Source organism: Staurois parvus, unplaced genomic scaffold, assembly GCF_062004578.1.
Source record: "Staurois parvus isolate SC_StPar_1 unplaced genomic scaffold, SC_StPar_1.0 ptg000081l, whole genome shotgun sequence".
Taxonomy (NCBI): Eukaryota; Metazoa; Chordata; class Amphibia; order Anura; family Ranidae; genus Staurois; species Staurois parvus.
Window position 1 is genome coordinate 17,808,495 of NW_028317877.1, and position 17,238 is coordinate 17,825,732.

The following is a 17,238-nucleotide window of genomic DNA, read 5'->3' on the forward strand; positions in this document are numbered from 1 at the left end:
TTAGCGGAGCTCTGCAGATACACTTTTTGCCGGCTTGGAATTCTTCTTATTTTCATCCTACTTCTTCTTCTTCTTCTTCATCCTCATCCTCAGAAGAAGAAGAGGATGAGGATGAGGATGAAGAAGAAGAAATAGGATGAAAATAAGAAGAATTCCAAGCCGGGAAAAAGTGTATCTGTCAGAAATAGAGGAGCTCTGCAGATACACTTTTTGCCGGCTTGGAATTCTTCTTATTTTCATCCTACTTCTTCTTCTTCTTCTTCATCCTCATCCTCATCCTCTTCTTCTTCTTCTGAGGATGAGGATGAGGATGAAGAAGAAGAAGAAGAAAAAGTAGGATGAAAATAAGAAGAATTCCAAGCCGGCAAAAAGTGTATCTGCAGAGCTCCGCTAAGTGTATCTGCAGAGCTCCGCTAAGAAATAGCGGAGCTCTGCAGATACACTTTTTGCCAGCTTGGAATTCTCCTTCTTCTCATCCTTCTTCTTCTTCTCATCCTTCTTCTTCTTCTCATCCTTCTCCTTCTTCTCATCCTTCTCCTTCTTCTCATCCTTCTTCTTCTTCTCATCCTTCTCCTTCTTCTCATCCTTCTTCTTCTCATCCTTCTCCTTCTTCTCATCCTTCTTCTTCTCATCCTTCTCCTTCTTCTCATCCTTCTTCTCATCCTTCTCCTTCTTCTCATCCTTCTTCTCATCCTTCTCCTTCTTCTCATCCTTCTCCTTCTTCTCATCCTTCTCCTTCTCCTTCTTCTCATCCTTCTCCTTCTTCTCATCCTTCTCCTTCTCCTTCTTCTCATCCTTCTCCTTCTTCTCATCCTTCTCCTTCTTCTCATCCTTCTCCTTCTCCTTCTTCTCATCCTTCTCCTTCTTCTCATCCTTCTCCTTCTTCTCATCCTTCTCCTTCTTCTCATCCTTCTCCTTCTCCTTCTTCTCATCCTTCTCCTTCTTCTCATCCTTCTCCTTCTTCTCATCCTTCTCCTTCTCCTTCTTCTCATCCTTCTCCTTCTCCTTCCTCATCTCCAAGGGCATTTAAATTAAAGGTACAGTGTTCTGCACTAATATAAAGGCTCTCTGAAGCCTAGAAACCCTTTTTATAAGTTAAATTCGCAGCGAATAAATTCGCATCGAATCGAATTTCTTCCTCAAATTCGGCAAATCAGCCGAATCCAATTTTTGAATAATTCGCTCATCTCTAATTATGAGCTTTAGAGCCATTTCATACTTGTGTGTGTACAGTGTGATGTATGGGTTTTCAGAAGGACCTTCCAAAAGCTTTTAATACTTTGTTATGTGCCTTTTTTGTTCATGCATATGCAGCATGAAGCAGCATGCAGAAGAGAACATTTTCATGGTGTTAATGTACTGAAAAGTCTGTACAACCAAGTTTTTATGTTCTTAATTAAAGTTTTCAAGTTCATTTTAGAACTATGAGCAGGGAATTTTATTTAAAGCAGAGTTCCACTCACACTGTAAAAAAATAAACTGTAGCTGCTGACTTTTAAATAATAGCCACTTACCTGTCCCAGGATCCCACGGTGTCCTCCCCACAGCCCGTTTCACCGGCCATCCTGTGTTCCAGACGCCGGCACCTTCAATGTAGGCACCATTGTGCATGCGCAAGTAGCACTGAGCTTCTTGATTGGCCCCGTAGTCTTCTGGGACCTGTCACGTGTCCCATAAGATTACAGGGAGGAAGGGGGGGGGAGGACAACTTCCGCTTCCGATCGCCTAGGTGATCACAACAGAAGTGGGAGCGGGTACCTGTCAATTTCAGATACCCACTCCCCAAAGGTGTCAACTGTCAATCCTTAATGGGGAGTGGGGGACCAGTCTTTAAAGCGGAACTTCCCCTTTTGGGTGGAACTCCACTTTAAATATTTTACCTTTTCTCACTGTAGATCGATTTAGAGTGGAATTCCAATTACCTAACTAACACTAAACCTACTCCTACCCCCATCCTAAAGCTATTCTATTCTATTCTAAAAGATCTTTATACTTACCTATACTGAAGCAGTCCAGTCCCAGGCTGAGCTGTCAGCAGCAGCTTCTATGTGCAGGATAGGCAGTCAACAACGGATGCGCCATAGTAAGTCTATGGGTGACATCATCTCCTAGACATTTCCCAGCCATTGTCTGCTTTCTCTCCTGCACAGAAGCCACCGCTGGAGACCAGACTGAAGCAGCTTCAGTATAGGTAAGTATAGTGATTTTTTCTTTACAGGGTTAGATAGAATAGCTTTAGAATGGGGGTGGGAGTATGTTTAGCGTTAGGAAATGAATGGAATTCCACTTTAACTTCTGTCATCTGCATTCTACTTACTTTCACACTTTAAAAAACTGGCCTAGCAATTAATTACTGATACAAAAATAAGCCCTTCCCTCCTTCATAGCATTATATCTGCTACAAAACAACAGATCTATATTTACATAATATAACTTACCCAATATATATCCTGATGACCAACTGCCTTTGCTGACTAAGCCTTGAATAAAGCGGAAGGTAACCAGCCACGGATACGTTGGAGCAAATGCCACAAGGACACCAAAAATAGCAGTGACCAGGAGAGAAACTAAAAGACATGGTTTGCGACCAAATCTGCAGACACAGATTAGAGTTATTAATGGAGGTAACTTCTCTAGAGGACAGAAGAAAACAAAAACAGTTAGGCCTGGCTCACACCTATGCATGTTGCAATCTGACCTTATCCCAAAACACAACGCTGAAAATGCATAGATATGAACGTGTCCCATAGGAAACCATGTTAAATGGACTGTAGTGAGTTTCTGCAAAATGCAAAAAGCACTGAAAAACGCATATGTGTGAACCAAGCCTTATAGTAAGAACTAAAATATAAAAGAGATGTATTGTTTTCACATTATATTTAACAGATGTCTTGACACATAGACCTCTACCTGTCTGCAAGGTATCCGATAAACAAAGAGCCAAGGCAGAATCCAAAATTCACAACTGACTGGGAAAGGTCCAGTTTCCACGAGTCATCGCACACAAGATTAAACTGAATAAAGAAAAGACTTGATTAGTTTTATTGCAGCCTATAGCCTATTGATCTCTAATAGCAGTTGGAGTAATAATTATAATGTTCAGAAATGTGCCCTGTCTATTCCACTGAAATGTAATTGGCTGCTATGAGGTGTCCACCATAACTGCTTTATTATTTGTAACTAGTAACAACTAGTCCTTTATATTTCCAGGGCAAATAAAACAGGAAATTACTTTTTTTTTACCTTTTTGTAGCAGGACAGGTAAGTTGGATCTGATTCAACTGCCAGCCATTAAATATTCATTTGGACTACACAGAAGATAGTGACACTAGAGCTCATGCCTTTAAATCTGATGTTTAGCTAAAAAAAAAATATCCCTCTTGTGTTAGTCATATCACTTACCTCTAATGAAAGAGGGTAACTTTGTGCAGGCAGCTGAATCCTGAAGAAGTTGGGTCTTCTGGCAGAACAGTAGGATACATTGTCCGAGAGGGACACATCACCTCTTGCCCGTTCAATTGAGAACATTTTTTTCATTGATTATACTGCCTGTAACGAAGTGGAGCGAGTGCTGTGGCTGATCAGATCACTCCCCCCCAGTACAAATGTTGTGTTACAAGCAGTGTAATCAATTAAATAACTTTTCTCAATGGAGGAGAAGGAAAGGAGAAGGAGTGCCCTTTCAGACAGCAAGGTATCAACTAAAAATATTTTTCACAGGATCAATAGGTTTTCAACCTTATTAATCGTAATAAAATGCATTCAGTGGTACACTTAACAGAACAAAAGGGACCAAATAAGAGAAGGTAATCGTTAGGTTTAGATATGCTTTAAAGACACAAAAGGAGAGTTGCAAAAAGTCCAGGAACAAGATTTTAAACTTTAATATATTCATCAATCCAAGCCTTTAAAGTACAACCAAAATAAAAAAAACAGTGAAATCCACACAAGGGACATAACTTACAGCTAGTAGGATATATCCCATGTGCTGATGTCCCAATGCAGAGTCCAGCTTAAGGTAACACCACACTTGTAATCAAAACAGGTTGCTACCTAGTGTAGCAGGGCCATTGCTGTTTCCCTTTTAAGATTGCATGTTGTCAGAAAGGGTTTGATTGGCTCAGCTCTCAGCAGTACTGGAGTGTTTGTGGGAGTTGCAGTTTCATCTCAGAGGCAGACAATGTAACTTTATACTGCACAGGACTACAAGACCAGGATGACTTGCAAGGAGGAGGGGAAGGAGAGCCACGTGTGCCTTTGCAGAGGACATGTGGGAGCTGGTCTGCAGCCCCTACTGTTGAAGTACACTGACACTGTTTCCAGAAAAGCAGAGGTTTCTAAGGACAATGGCTATCTACAGCAGCTGAAGTCAGCAGCAACTGTGATCATTGGTACCAGTCACTCGTGACGGCAGTTACCGACAGCAACGACATCTCCCACCACAGAGAGAGAGGTCAGAGTGTTGGAAATCGCAGATGAGGCATGTGACCATCCCAGGTGAGGCACCTCAGAGATTGAGCAGTATCGACAATTGACAACAGGAAAAAACTTCCAGAGAGACAGAGCCCCAGTCATCATCCCTTCAAGGAGTTAACCCCTGGAGACTTCTTGGATGTGGTGAGCAACTGCTAACAAGTGACATGTCAGTCCTTAACCACTAGCTTACAGGGCACCTATACCCCCTTCTTGCCCAGGCCAATTTCCAGCTTTCAGCGCTGTCACGCTTTAAATGACAATTGCGCGGTCATGCAACACTGTACCCATATGAAATTTTTATCATTTTTTTGAGACAGATAGAGCTTTCTTTTGGTGGTATTTAATCACCTCTTGTTATTTTTTTCTTAAACAAACCAAAAACCACTGAAAATTTAAAAAAAAAACGTTTTTCTTAGTTTTTGTTATACAATTTTGTAAATAAGTGATTTTTCTCATTCACTGATGTGCGCTAATGAGGCTGCAGTGATGGGCATTGATAGGCTGCACTGATGGACACTGATAGGTGGCACTGATGGGCACTGATGAGGAGGCACTGGTAAATTGCACTGATGGGCATTGACAGGCATCACTGATGGGCACTGAAAGGCAGCACTGATACATGACACTGATATATGGCACTGATAGGCAGCACTGACTGGCACTGATAGGTGGCACTGACTGTCACTGTTAGGCGGCACTGACTGGCACTGATAGGCGGCATTGATGCGCACTGATAGGCGACACTGACTGGCACTGATAGGTGGCACTGATTGGCAGCACTGATAGGTGGCACTGATTGGCATTGATAGGTGGCACTGATGGGTGACATTGAAAGGCAGCTCAGATGGGCACTGATATGTGGCATTGATGTGCACTGGTATGCACTGATATGTGGCATTGATGTGTCACTGATGGGCACTGGCACGTGGCACTGATGAGCACTGACTGCTAGCACTGATGGACACTGACAGGTGGCACTTCTGGGGCCACACTGATCATCAGTGCCCTGATGATCAGTGTACATGTCGATTACCGGCTCTCCTCTCCTCTCGAGCTGTCAGCGTGACAGCTCGAGAGGAGAAAAATGCCGATAACCGGCATTTCCGTGTTGACATGTGATCAGCTGTATCAGGGATATACAGAAAATTATATCTAAACATTGGAATATACTGAAACTAGATAAGACCCTTAAGACTATTGTTAAAGATAAACCTAGGTTCATTTATAAAAGGGCACCTAATATTCATGATCGAGTAGTAAAAAATGTGTTAGAACCTCCCCACATATTGACTAGCACTTTAAGTTTTTTCAATGGGACAGGGTTTTACAAATGTTGCTATAGTTGTAGAAGAACGCATGGGAATCCAAGATGTAGACAATTATTTATGAATCCAAAGAATGGGAAACAATATGAGATCGATCAATTCATTTCATGTGACAGTAGGGGTGTAGTGTACGCCCTAAAATGCCCATGTAATCATTTATATATAGGACGTACAAAGAGAAGTCTCAAAGAACGTGTAAAAGAACATATACACAATATCAGTATAGGCTACAAATATCATCATTTATCAGTACATTTTAAACTATATCACAATCAAGACATAGAGAAAATAGAATTCTGGGGTATTACTAAACATAACTCACATTGGAGGGGAGATAATTTAGTGCGTGAAATAAGTAAAAAAGAATCATTCTGGATCTATGAGTTGGGAAGTTTAGCACCAGGGGGTTTAAACAAGGAATTTGATTTATCTTGCTTCATTAGTGATGTTTAGATGCAAGAACAATATATGATGGTAATATCCATATATGTAGTTTTCACCCTGGCCTAGGAGGTTTTGTATCTTGATGTGGTGAATGTGAGAGGAGTATTAGAGATAAACAGTGGGGATAACTCTTCTCTCATTCACCACAGATATACATTGATGAGATTGTATTAATATGTCTAATATATCGCGTATCTTTAGTGATACTATAATGAAGGTAGTACATATGATAGTGGAGGGCTTTGATGCCGAGTTTTATAAGTATAGAAGTAACACATTTGGATTATGGGTATAGGTAATTTCTATGTTTATATACTAGATGTGCAAACTACTAATGAATTTATGTGGGAGATTTTTTATTTTTTGTCCAAAAAATTTTTTTTGGTATATTAATTAAAGATATTCCTTGTAGGAGATTTTTATTTTATTTTTTAAAACAAATTTTTGTATTATTTATATATTTTTTTTATTATTGGTGTATAATTATTGATTTGCATATTTTAATATATTACAATTTTTATATATATACAGAGGTATGTGTTTATATACACATATATCTATATATGTTTTATGCATGATGGTTTGTATAATTTAAAAATATGATCGCTTTTAATTATAAAGAATAAATTTGTATTGTGAGCATAATATATAAGGAGAACGTTTGAATCCTGGCAAGCCGCAGAGTCATGTTACAATGTATTTCTCTGGGTGAAGTAATGCAGTAAGTGCAACAAATGTATCAATTGGAAAAAGTGTTAATGTAACGAAATTGCCCCCAAAAACATGGCTGCCCCCTGTAGATATACAACAAAATGGCGGAGCCGAGCTATATAAGCCGGCAATGGGAGAGTGACTATCCTATCAAAACCCCCTGATGAAGCCACGTGACCAGTGGCGTAACGCGTAGGGGTGGGGCTGCAACGTCACTCGGAGATAGCCAGATTGTTTGACAGACGGCGGGTGCATGACTCAACGGTCGGCGGAGGATTCGTTACATACAAATTGCCTTATATTGAATGCAGTAAATGTGAGTGTACTACTTGGAAGGAATAAAGCAGTATTTTAAAAGGATAAAACACTATGTCTGGTAATTTTTCCCTATATGTGTAGAGGAGAGTATAAGGGGCTTGTATCATCGTGAGGAGGGATTAATCCCAGAGGGGATAATTAGTGATAAAGGATATCCTTATTCCACAATCTAAAAAGGAGAAATCTTAATCAAGCAGGTTCCAAAGGAGGTGAACCAAAAGCGCATATAGCCTAATTGTAGGAAGATAAGGAGGTGAGCTTACATCTGCACTAATTGGAGGATTCACAAACAGTCACGGATTCACAAACAGTCACGGATTGAAGATTAAATAAAGTACAGAGTCACTATTTTTATGATTAATGGGACACTGTTTTTGCACATTATTAAATAATTATATATGAGTATTTATATATTTTTTTGACATTTTTCATTTTTTCAATATTAATGGTGTACAATTGGTTTAATAATTAATTTTATAATCACGGATACGTATTATTATTATGAATTATTGAGGTTTTTATTAGAATATTTTTTATTAAGTGATTATTATATATGAATTTTTGGTTAATGGTATGCACATGTGTTTAAATATTTTTGCGTATTAGATTATTTGTTTATACATGATTATTAATTTTGGGTATAAATAAGGGATTAGAAGTATTGAAGAGATATTAATTAACAGGAGCGCAACACATTATGGTGAAATTATAGATGAAGGAAATCATCTGCAATTTGTTTACAAGAAAAAATAAGGGTCCAAAGACATAACTTACCAGCAATTGAAACAGTATATTTTTTTCTTTGTAAATGTCAGTAGGTAGGTTGTACCAGGGGTGTATTTACCACAAGGCAAACAAGGCACTTGCCTAGGGCGGCATTTTTGAGGGGGGCAGCACCTCCTCCTAGAAGAAGGGATGAAAGAAGGTACATGTGCACCATGGGAACCAGGTAGGATCCAAGAGAGGCTGCAGTCTGTTTGATGGTGTATGTAGAGCCTGGCTCTCGCTCCCGGGGATGTCCAGAGCCATGAAGGTGAGTGTCTTTCTATCGCCGGGGAGGTAGTGGAAGGTTCGTTGTTGTTCATTGTCATTCTATATCTGCAGGAGGGGGAAGGGGGGGTTGTGTTGGTCGGTGTCCATGTGCGTATACGGTTTTCGCATTGCCTAGGGCAGCACAAAACCTAAATACACCACTGGGTTGTACTGTATATATCATACAGGTGTGCCACTTCATAGGCAAGTTAAAGTGGAGCTCCACTGAAAAGGGGAAGTTTTGCTTCAAAGACTGCTCCCCCGCTCCCCATTAAGGATTGGCACCTTTGGGGGGCAGGGGGGAGCGGGTACCCAAATTTGACAGGTACCCACTCCCACTTCCGCTCCGCTCGCCTAGGCGATCAGAAGTGGAAGGTGTCCTCCTTCCCTGTAGTCTTTTGGAACACGTCCCAGAAGACTACAGGACCAGTCCTACTTGCGCATGCGAAGTGGGTACCCAGCTGTGAAGCCGCAAGATGTCACAGCCGAGTGCCCACACTGAAGATGCCGGCGCCCAGGGAGAGAAGACGGCCGGTAAAACGGGCTGCAGGTGACACACCGCGGGACCGAGGGACAGGTGAGTGTGTGTTTTTTAAAAGTCAGCAGCTACAGTTTTTGTAGCTGCTAACTTTTATTTTTTGACAGCATGAATGAAACTCCGCTTTAAGGGCATCCCTCGGGCATAATATTTAAAGGAATTCCACATTCTTGGGGTTCTTGCACACAATACTGATGTTTGAACATCAGCAGTCCTGGCTGAAATTTCAGGCATTTATTTTGCTAGTATTCGTGCGTATTTACACGTACACGCAAACATGAGTAAAATGAATTCTAACCTCTTCGAATTGACAAAATCTGTGAAGGCACATATTTGAGTGAATATGTGTCTATACACATAAAATAATGACCAGCAACTCAGATTTCATTATATTTTACTCATCTGTACGAACACATTTTACATGCCTGTGTGTACAGGCACATTGTAAACTATGTGCTGAATTTAGATCAGTAAAAAAGAACGTCTATATGCCTGAAGAAGCTCAGTATTTGGCAGCAGTTTGCAAGAGGCCCTAAAGTATAACTAAAGGCAAAACGTTTCTTATGGTTTTGGATATAGTGGAGATGGATTAGAACAACTATTAAATTCTTATTGATATCTGTGCCCCGTTAACCACTACCCATCCACCCTATAGCAGAAGTACTGCTACAGGGCAGCACAGGTGAGCAAAGTCACATATATATATATATATATATATATATATATATATATATATACACACACATGATTTTGCACTTCTGAGTAGGGGGTGCATGAGAGGCATGCGCGCCGCAATTTGAAGGCCTCGGCTGTCAATCACCGGGTCCTGGCCTGTGATTACGCGTCGGCACCCAGTGATCAAGGAGCTTTACCTATGGAGGGAGAGAACTGTAAGTAAACAATACATTTCTCTCCTCTGTCAGCCCATGCGCACTGGTTTGCACAGCCATGCAAAGCAGTGTGCTTACAGTGAAGCACAAAACACAGCCACACAGTGTAATACAGCACACAACACACAGTTAGCCCTTTGATCATCCCACATGTTAACCCCTTCCTGCCCAGTGCCATTAGTACAGTGTCAGTGCTTTTTATTAGCACTGATCACTGTGTTGGTGTCACTGGGGATGTCAGAGACACCAAGTCAGTTCCCCCCAGTGTCAGAATGCCCACCGCAGTCCCACAGTCCCGCTATAAGTCGCTGATTACAGCCATTACTAATAAAAATACAAAATCCCAGTATATATATACACCGCCATTTGTAAACACTATAAATTTCACGTAAAGCAATTAATTTACAAATTGGGATTTTTTTTTTCAGCAAAGACATGTAGTAGAATACATTTTGGCTTAAATTTATGACAAAATTTGATTCTTAAATTTTTTTTACTGGACATGTTTAATAGCAAAAAGTCAAAAATATTGTTTTTTTACTCAAAATTGTCTGTCTTTTTCTTTTTATAGCACAAAAAAAAAAAACATGCACAGGCGATCAAATACCACCGAAAGAAAAACGACATAAATTTAATTTGGGCGCAGCATGACCGCTCAATTGTCAGTTAAATAACACAAAAAATAGCCTGATCATGAAAGGGGGTAAATCCTCAAGGAGGGCAAGTGTTTAAGGAGATTCACCCTCTCTATTTGTCCTGTTTACCATTTTTATTAAAAGTGAAAGTAAAAGAAAACCCCAAATTTGGAGTTGTCCCCAGAAAAGTAATAGACAGAAAATCTTCCAAAGGAATTTCCTCTCACTTCCTGTTTGGCTATGGGACAGGAAGTGAAGGTAAATCTCCCCAATGGGACACAGATGACAGGGGTTATAACCCTCCCTTACTGTTTTCAAAATGTAAATAAACATTGCTTATAGTTCTACTTTAATGTTTAATGTTGCTCTTAAATAACTGCTTCTCACTGAACAGAATAGAAAAAAAAAATTTGCTTTGGTACACATTTTGCAGGGCAGCTGCCAGCCCCCAATGCCACTTGTTTGACCATTTCTTGCTTTTTAGCCTCAATTACTTTTTAACATTTAGCTCCTATTGACTTCAGTAGGGTTCAAATTTGGCACCCAAAATTTACTTGTGTTCCGTGAACCTGCCTCAAGCCAAGCCCAGGTATGTGTAGCTCATCCCTCTTTGAAACACTTGTTTGCACTATTTGTGTTAGGACTTGCGTGTCCTAGAAAAAATATTTTCAAGTTACCAGGGCTTTTTTTCAGCAGGAACGCGGGGGAACGCAGTTCCGGCACCTCCAGTACTGAATGTAGGTAATGGTGCTGAAGGGTCTATTATTACTAGCTGCTGGGGTATCTGTTGTTGCTAGGGAGGTCTTTTGTTGCTGTGGGTGTCAAGTGTTACTGGGAGGGATAGTGGGATGGTGTCTATTGTTGCTGTTTGCTAAAAGGGTCTATTAATACTGACTGCTCATAGATCTATTGTTGCTGAAGGGTGTCTATTGTTGCCGGGGTATCTATTGTTGCTAGGGAGGTCTTTTGTTGCTGTGGGTGTCAGGTGTTGCTAGGAGGGATAATTAGAGGGTGTCTATTGTTGCTGTTTGCTAAAAGGGTCTATTAATACTGATGGCTCAGAGATCTATTGTTGCTGACGGGTGCCTATTGTTGCCAGGGGATCTATTGTTGCTAGAGAGGTCTGTTGTTGCTGTGGGTGTCAGGTGTTGCTAGGAGGGATAATGGGAGGGGGTCTATTATTGCTGTTTGCTAAAAGGGTCTATTAATACAGATGGCTCAGAGATCTATTGTTGCTGAAGGGTGTCTATTGTTGCCGGGGGATCTATTGTTGCTAGGGAGGTCTGTTGTTGCTGTGGGTGTCAGGGGAGGGTGTCTATTGTTGCCAGGGTATCTATTGTTGCTAGAGAGGTCTGTTGTTGCTGTGTGTGTCAGGTGTTGCTAGGAGGGATAATGGGAGGGTGTCTATTGTTTCTGTTTGCTAAAAGGGTCTATTAATACTGATGGCTCAGAGATCTATTGTTGCTGAAGGGTGTCTATTGTTGTCGGGGATCTATTGTTGCTAGGGAGGTCTGTTGTTGCTGTGGGTGTCAGGTGTTGCTAGGAGGGATAATGGGAGGGTGTCTATTGTTGCTGTTTGCTAAAAGGGTTTATTAAAACTGATGGCTCAAAGATCTATTGTTGCTGAAGGGTGTCTATTGTTGCCGGGTATCTATTGTTGCTAGGGAGGTCTTTTGTTGCTGTGGGTGTCAGGTGTTGCTAGGAGGGATAATGGAAGGGTGTCTATTGTTGCTGTTTGCTAAAAGGGTCTATTAATACTGATGGCTCAGAGATCTATTGTTGCTGAAGGGTGTCTATTGTTGCCGGGGGATCTATTGTTGCTAGGGAGGTCTTTTGTTGCTGTGTGTGTCAGGTGTTGCTAGGAGGGCTAATGGGATGGTGTCTATTGTTGCTGTTTGCTAAAAGGGTCTATTAATACTGATGGCTCAGAGATCTATTGTTGCTGAAGGGTGTCTATTGTTACCGGGTATCTATTGTTGCTAGGGAGATCTGTTGTTGCTGTGGGTGTCAGGTGTTGCTAGGAGGGATAATGGGAGGGGGTCTATTGTTGCGGTTTGCTAAAAGGGTCTATTAATACAGATGGCTCAGAGATCTATTGTTGCTGAAGGGTGTCTATTGTTGCCGGGGGATCTATTGTTGCTAGGGAGGTCTGTTGTTGCTGTGGGTGTCAGGGGAGGGTGTCTATTGTTGCCAGGGTATCTATTGTTGCTAGAGAGGTCTGTTGTTGCTGTGTGTGTCAGGTGTTGCTAGGAGGGATAATGGGAGGGTGTCTATTGTTTCTGTTTGCTAAAAGGGTCTATTAATACTGATGGCTCAGAGATCTATTGTTGCTGAAGGGTGTCTATTGTTGCCGGGGATCTATTGTTGCTAGGGAGGTCTTTTGTTGCTGTGGGTGTCAGGTGTTGCTAGGAGGGATAATGGGAGGGTGTCTATTGTTGCTGTTTGCTAAAAGGGTTTATTAAAACTGATGGCTCAAAGATCTATTGTTGCTGAAGGGTGTCTATTGTTGCCGGGTATCTATTGTTGCTAGGGAGGTCTTTTGTTGCTGTGGGTGTCAGGTGTTGCTAGGAGGGATAATGGAAGGGTGTCTATTGTTGCTGTTTGCTAAAAGGGTCTATTAATACTGATGGCTCAGAGATCTATTGTTGCTGAAGGGTGTCTATTGTTGCCGGGGGATCTATTGTTGCTAGGGAGGTCTTTTGTTGCTGTGTGTGTCAGGTGTTGCTAGGAGGGCTAATGGGATGGTGTCTATTGTTGCTGTTTGCTAAAAGGGTCTATTAATACTGATGGCTCAGAGATCTATTGTTGCTGAAGGGTGTCTATTGTTACCGGGTATCTATTGTTGCTAGGGAGATCTGTTGTTGCTGTGGGTGTCAGGTGTTGCTAGGAGGGATAATGGGAGGGGGTCTATTGTTGCGGTTTGCTAAAAGGGTCTATTAATACAGATGGCTCAGAGATCTATTGTTGCTGAAGGGTGTCTATTGTTGCCGGGGGACCTATTGTTGCTAGGGAGGTCTGTTGTTGCTGTGGGTGTCAGGGGAGGGTGTCTATTGTTGCCAGGGTATCTATTGTTGCTAGAGAGGTCTGTTGTTGCTGTGTGTGTCAGGTGTTGCTAGGAGGGATAATGGGAGGGTGTCTATTGTTGCTGTTTGCTAAAAGGGTTTATTAAAACTGATGGCTCAAAGATCTATTGTTGCTGAAGGGTGTCTATTGTTGCCGGGGGATCTATTGTTGCTAGGGAGGTCTTTTGTTGCTGTGTGTGTCAGGTGTTGCTAGGAGGGCTAATGGGATGGTGTCTATTGTTGCTGTTTGCTAAAAGGGTCTATTAATACTGATGGCTCAGAGATCTATTGTTGCTGAAGGGTGTCTATTGTTGCCGGGTATCTATTGTTGCTAGGGAGGTCTTTTGTTGCTGTGGGTGTGAGGTGTTGCTAGGAGGGATAATGGAAGGGTGTCTATTGTTGCTGTTTGCTAAAAGGGTCTATTAATACTGATGGCTCAGAGATCTATTGTTGCTGAAGGTGTTGCTGAAGGGTGTCTATTGTTGCCGGGGGATCTATTGTTGCTAGGGAGGTCTTTTGTTGCTGTGGGTGTCAGGTGTTGCTAGGAGGGCTAATGGGAGGGTGTCTATTGTTGCTGTTTGCTAAAAGGGTCTATTAATACTGATGGCTCAGAGATCTATTGTTGCTGAAGGGTGTCTATTGTTACCGGGTATCTATTGTTGCTAGGGAGATCTGTTGTTGCTGTGGGTGTCAGGTGTTGCTAGGACAGATAATGGGATGGTGTCTATTGTTGCTGTTTGCTAAAAGGGTCTATTATTGCTAATGGCTCAGAGATCTATTGTTGCTGAAGGGTGTCTTTATTTGCTGGCAGATCTATAGTTGTGGGGGGTCTATTGTTGCCGGTGAGAGGTACCTATCGTTTCTTGGGGTATTTGTTGTCGGAGGGTCTATTATCGCTGTAGGGGGATGTATTGTTGCTAGCAGCAGAGGATCTATTTTACTGCTTTTCTTGTTATCAATACTACATCCACCACAATATTATACTTGGTTCTGTATTATCTAAAAGGGGCAATACAGGGAGGTTGGTAGGGGGAGGAACCAAGGAATGGTGTTTGGAAGCTGGTGGGGGCAGGGATAACAGGTGACTCGAAAGGGGGGAGTACCTGCACCTATCTGAGAAAAAAAAGCTCTGGAAGTTACTATTGAATCAAAACCTCTTACCTCTGTTACTATTGATGATCCTGTAGTATCATACACCCAACCATTGCTACAGCTGGTAACGTTATTATTACTATATGAGGTTAGATTCCTCATTGGATCTGTACAAGACAGGGATGTCCAGTTCCAGTCTGTGCCATACTGAAGACACTGGCTAAAGTACAGAGCATCCACAGAGTCATCTGGAAGGATAGCAGTGTAATTCATTTCCTCTTCAGCATTCCAACCACATATCCTACCTAATTCCTCAGCGGCAGGATTACGGCATCTGAAGTCAGGTACAAATCCCAGAAATACAATTCCCACATCTATTGGGCTGAACACAACAGAGATAAAGCACATAAGAAAAAACAGTTGCTTCTGAAATGAGCCAAACTGTCCAATTTCCTTCAAAACATCATCAAAAGATGTCATGTTTTCCGATCTTGTCTTGAGATGTCTGTTAGATTGTTTCTTGTGTATCCAGTGTATAGAAAAAATAGCTTCTTTTAAAACAAATTGTTCAAAGTCCTCTAAATAGTTTTCAGACAACTCCAGAAATTCTCAAAGCAGACTGAAGGATTTTTGTGCATAACAGGTCATTTAACCTGTAGCACAGTGCACTTTGAATTTCAAGCCAAACCAGCTGAGCCCACTTAAAGATGCTTAAAGGGATTGTTACCCTTTTTGTTTTTTTTTTAATAATACCTGTTCTGTGCAATGGTTTTGCACAGAAAAACTCCTGGCTCCTCCTCTTCTGCAAGTGCCCTTATAGCAATCTGCTTTCTATGGGGGCACATGTGTGGGCTCAATCCTGAGTCACACTGCCTTGCCACAGACAGCGTGGCTCGGTCCCGCCCCCCGCTCCATCATCACAAGATTTGATTGACAGCAGCAGGAGCAAATGTCTCCCGCTACTATCAGTCTGCCCCAAGAGCAGGGAGTGAATGGAGAGAGATGCTACTCTAGGGCACAGCGCTGGATCAAGATCAGGCTCAGGTAAGTATGAAGAGGCTGGGGGTGATCTTGTGTCACAGAAGGTTTTTTACCTTAATGCTCAGAATTCATTAAAGTAAAAACCCTTAAAGTGTTACTAAACCCAGGACCCTACATTCACTATATCTGGTCTCCCACAGTAATCAGAACATGGAAATGCAATTATTTTAGTAAATATAAATTGATAAATACCTTTTCATTCTCCCCTGATTGTCCTATGAGGCTGCAGACCCTCTGTCTGGACAGTGCTGATTGGCCCTGTGCTGATGACATGCACTCTACCAAGAAAAAAAAAAACTCCCTAGCAATACACACCAAGCTGAACATGTGCAGCTTGCACCCAAGGCTGTTCTATCAGCGGATGGATTGGGGACAGTAGAAGAAAGGGAGGATTAGAGAAGACAGGATCAAACATCCTTTTTACACAATACAGAGGATTTACCCCTTTGGTTCCACAGTGAGTATAACAATCATGCTTTGCTGCATATACAGACTGATTTTACTGTTGTGAGTTTAGTAACACTTTAAATATACCATGTTTTATATCAGTCTGGCAAGTTAAAAAAAATAATATAGCTGTTTATCCAGTCTGAAATCTTATGAGCTGATAACTCAACAGTTAGAGCAGTCTTGTGACTTTTATCAGTATCCAGCAGAGCACTAGTTACAGCTCGTAGGAGGAGTTTTAATTCTCCTGTAGGATAATGCAGGACCCCTGACCCACTGTCTGGACAGTGCTGATCAGTCCTGTGCTGATCACATGCACTCTCCCTAGAAAAAAAAAACTCTCTAGCAATACACACTAAACTGAGCATGTGCAGCATGCCCCAATGCCTCTGTTCTATCAGGAGATATTTAGGACACACTGGAAGAAGGTGAGGATCAGAGAAGACAGGATCAAACAGCCTTTTTACACACTGTGGAGGATTAACCCCTTAGGTACCACAGTGAGTATAACAAGCATGCCTTACTGCATATACAGACTGATTTTACTGTTGTGGGTTAGGTACACTTTGAACCACTTTTACTAAATTTCACTAAATTACATGTTACTAATGTAAGACACCTGAATCTAGGTCTACAATACATCGATAGAGCGAATGTTCTTAAATTTCAAACTAGAATATAAATAATGTCATGACAGATTTTAGTCTGTGACATAGATATAGCAGCCCATGCTGCTGCTATGGGGTCCCTAGGCCAGAAAGGGGTCCCCAACAGGGAGTATTTCTGATGTCACATGCACAGGAACATGCATTGTGATCAGACCTCCTTTGCACCCCCTATCTGTGAGTAGATATATTGCCTTCAGAACTTCTGGTCATTCTGGCTAGTGTGAGCTTGCCCCAGTACAGGTGATAGCTGAACATGAGTGATAACATCACTAATCATGACCAGCACTTTGATATTAATTCTGTACTCCTATATTTTCAGCTAAAAAGTGCTAAGATATTTGAAATTCTAATGGGACCGTATGCAGAAACTTTTCACAAAGCAACCAAAAACATTTTAATGATACTCCACACAATTGGTCTATTGGTTTGAAATGGCCGAGGCCCTTTAATTTTGGTGTAAAATTCAACCAAAAATTACAAAAATATTACACATAACATGAAATATAGATCATATTATTATATTTAAGTTATATAACTAACTGTAACTCATCCATACAGC

At 41.4% G+C, this 17,238-nt stretch overlaps 1 protein-coding gene across 1 annotated transcript in view; it reads right to left on the reverse strand.

The window, feature by feature from the left end:
• LOC149469138 (solute carrier family 22 member 2-like) overlaps positions 1-15,020 on the reverse strand; it is a 54,552-nt gene extending 39,532 nt beyond the window's left edge. The window contains exons 1-3 of the mRNA XM_089669827.1: positions 14,593-15,020; positions 2,911-3,014; positions 2,439-2,593 (exon numbers count right to left, since the gene is read on the reverse strand). Coding sequence (XP_089525953.1) covers positions 2,439-2,593; positions 2,911-3,014; positions 14,593-15,003 — 670 coding nt within the window. The 5' untranslated portion in view covers positions 15,004-15,020. The remainder of the gene's footprint in view (positions 1-2,438; positions 2,594-2,910; positions 3,015-14,592) is intronic.
• Between the last annotated feature and the right edge of the window lie 2,218 nt (positions 15,021-17,238).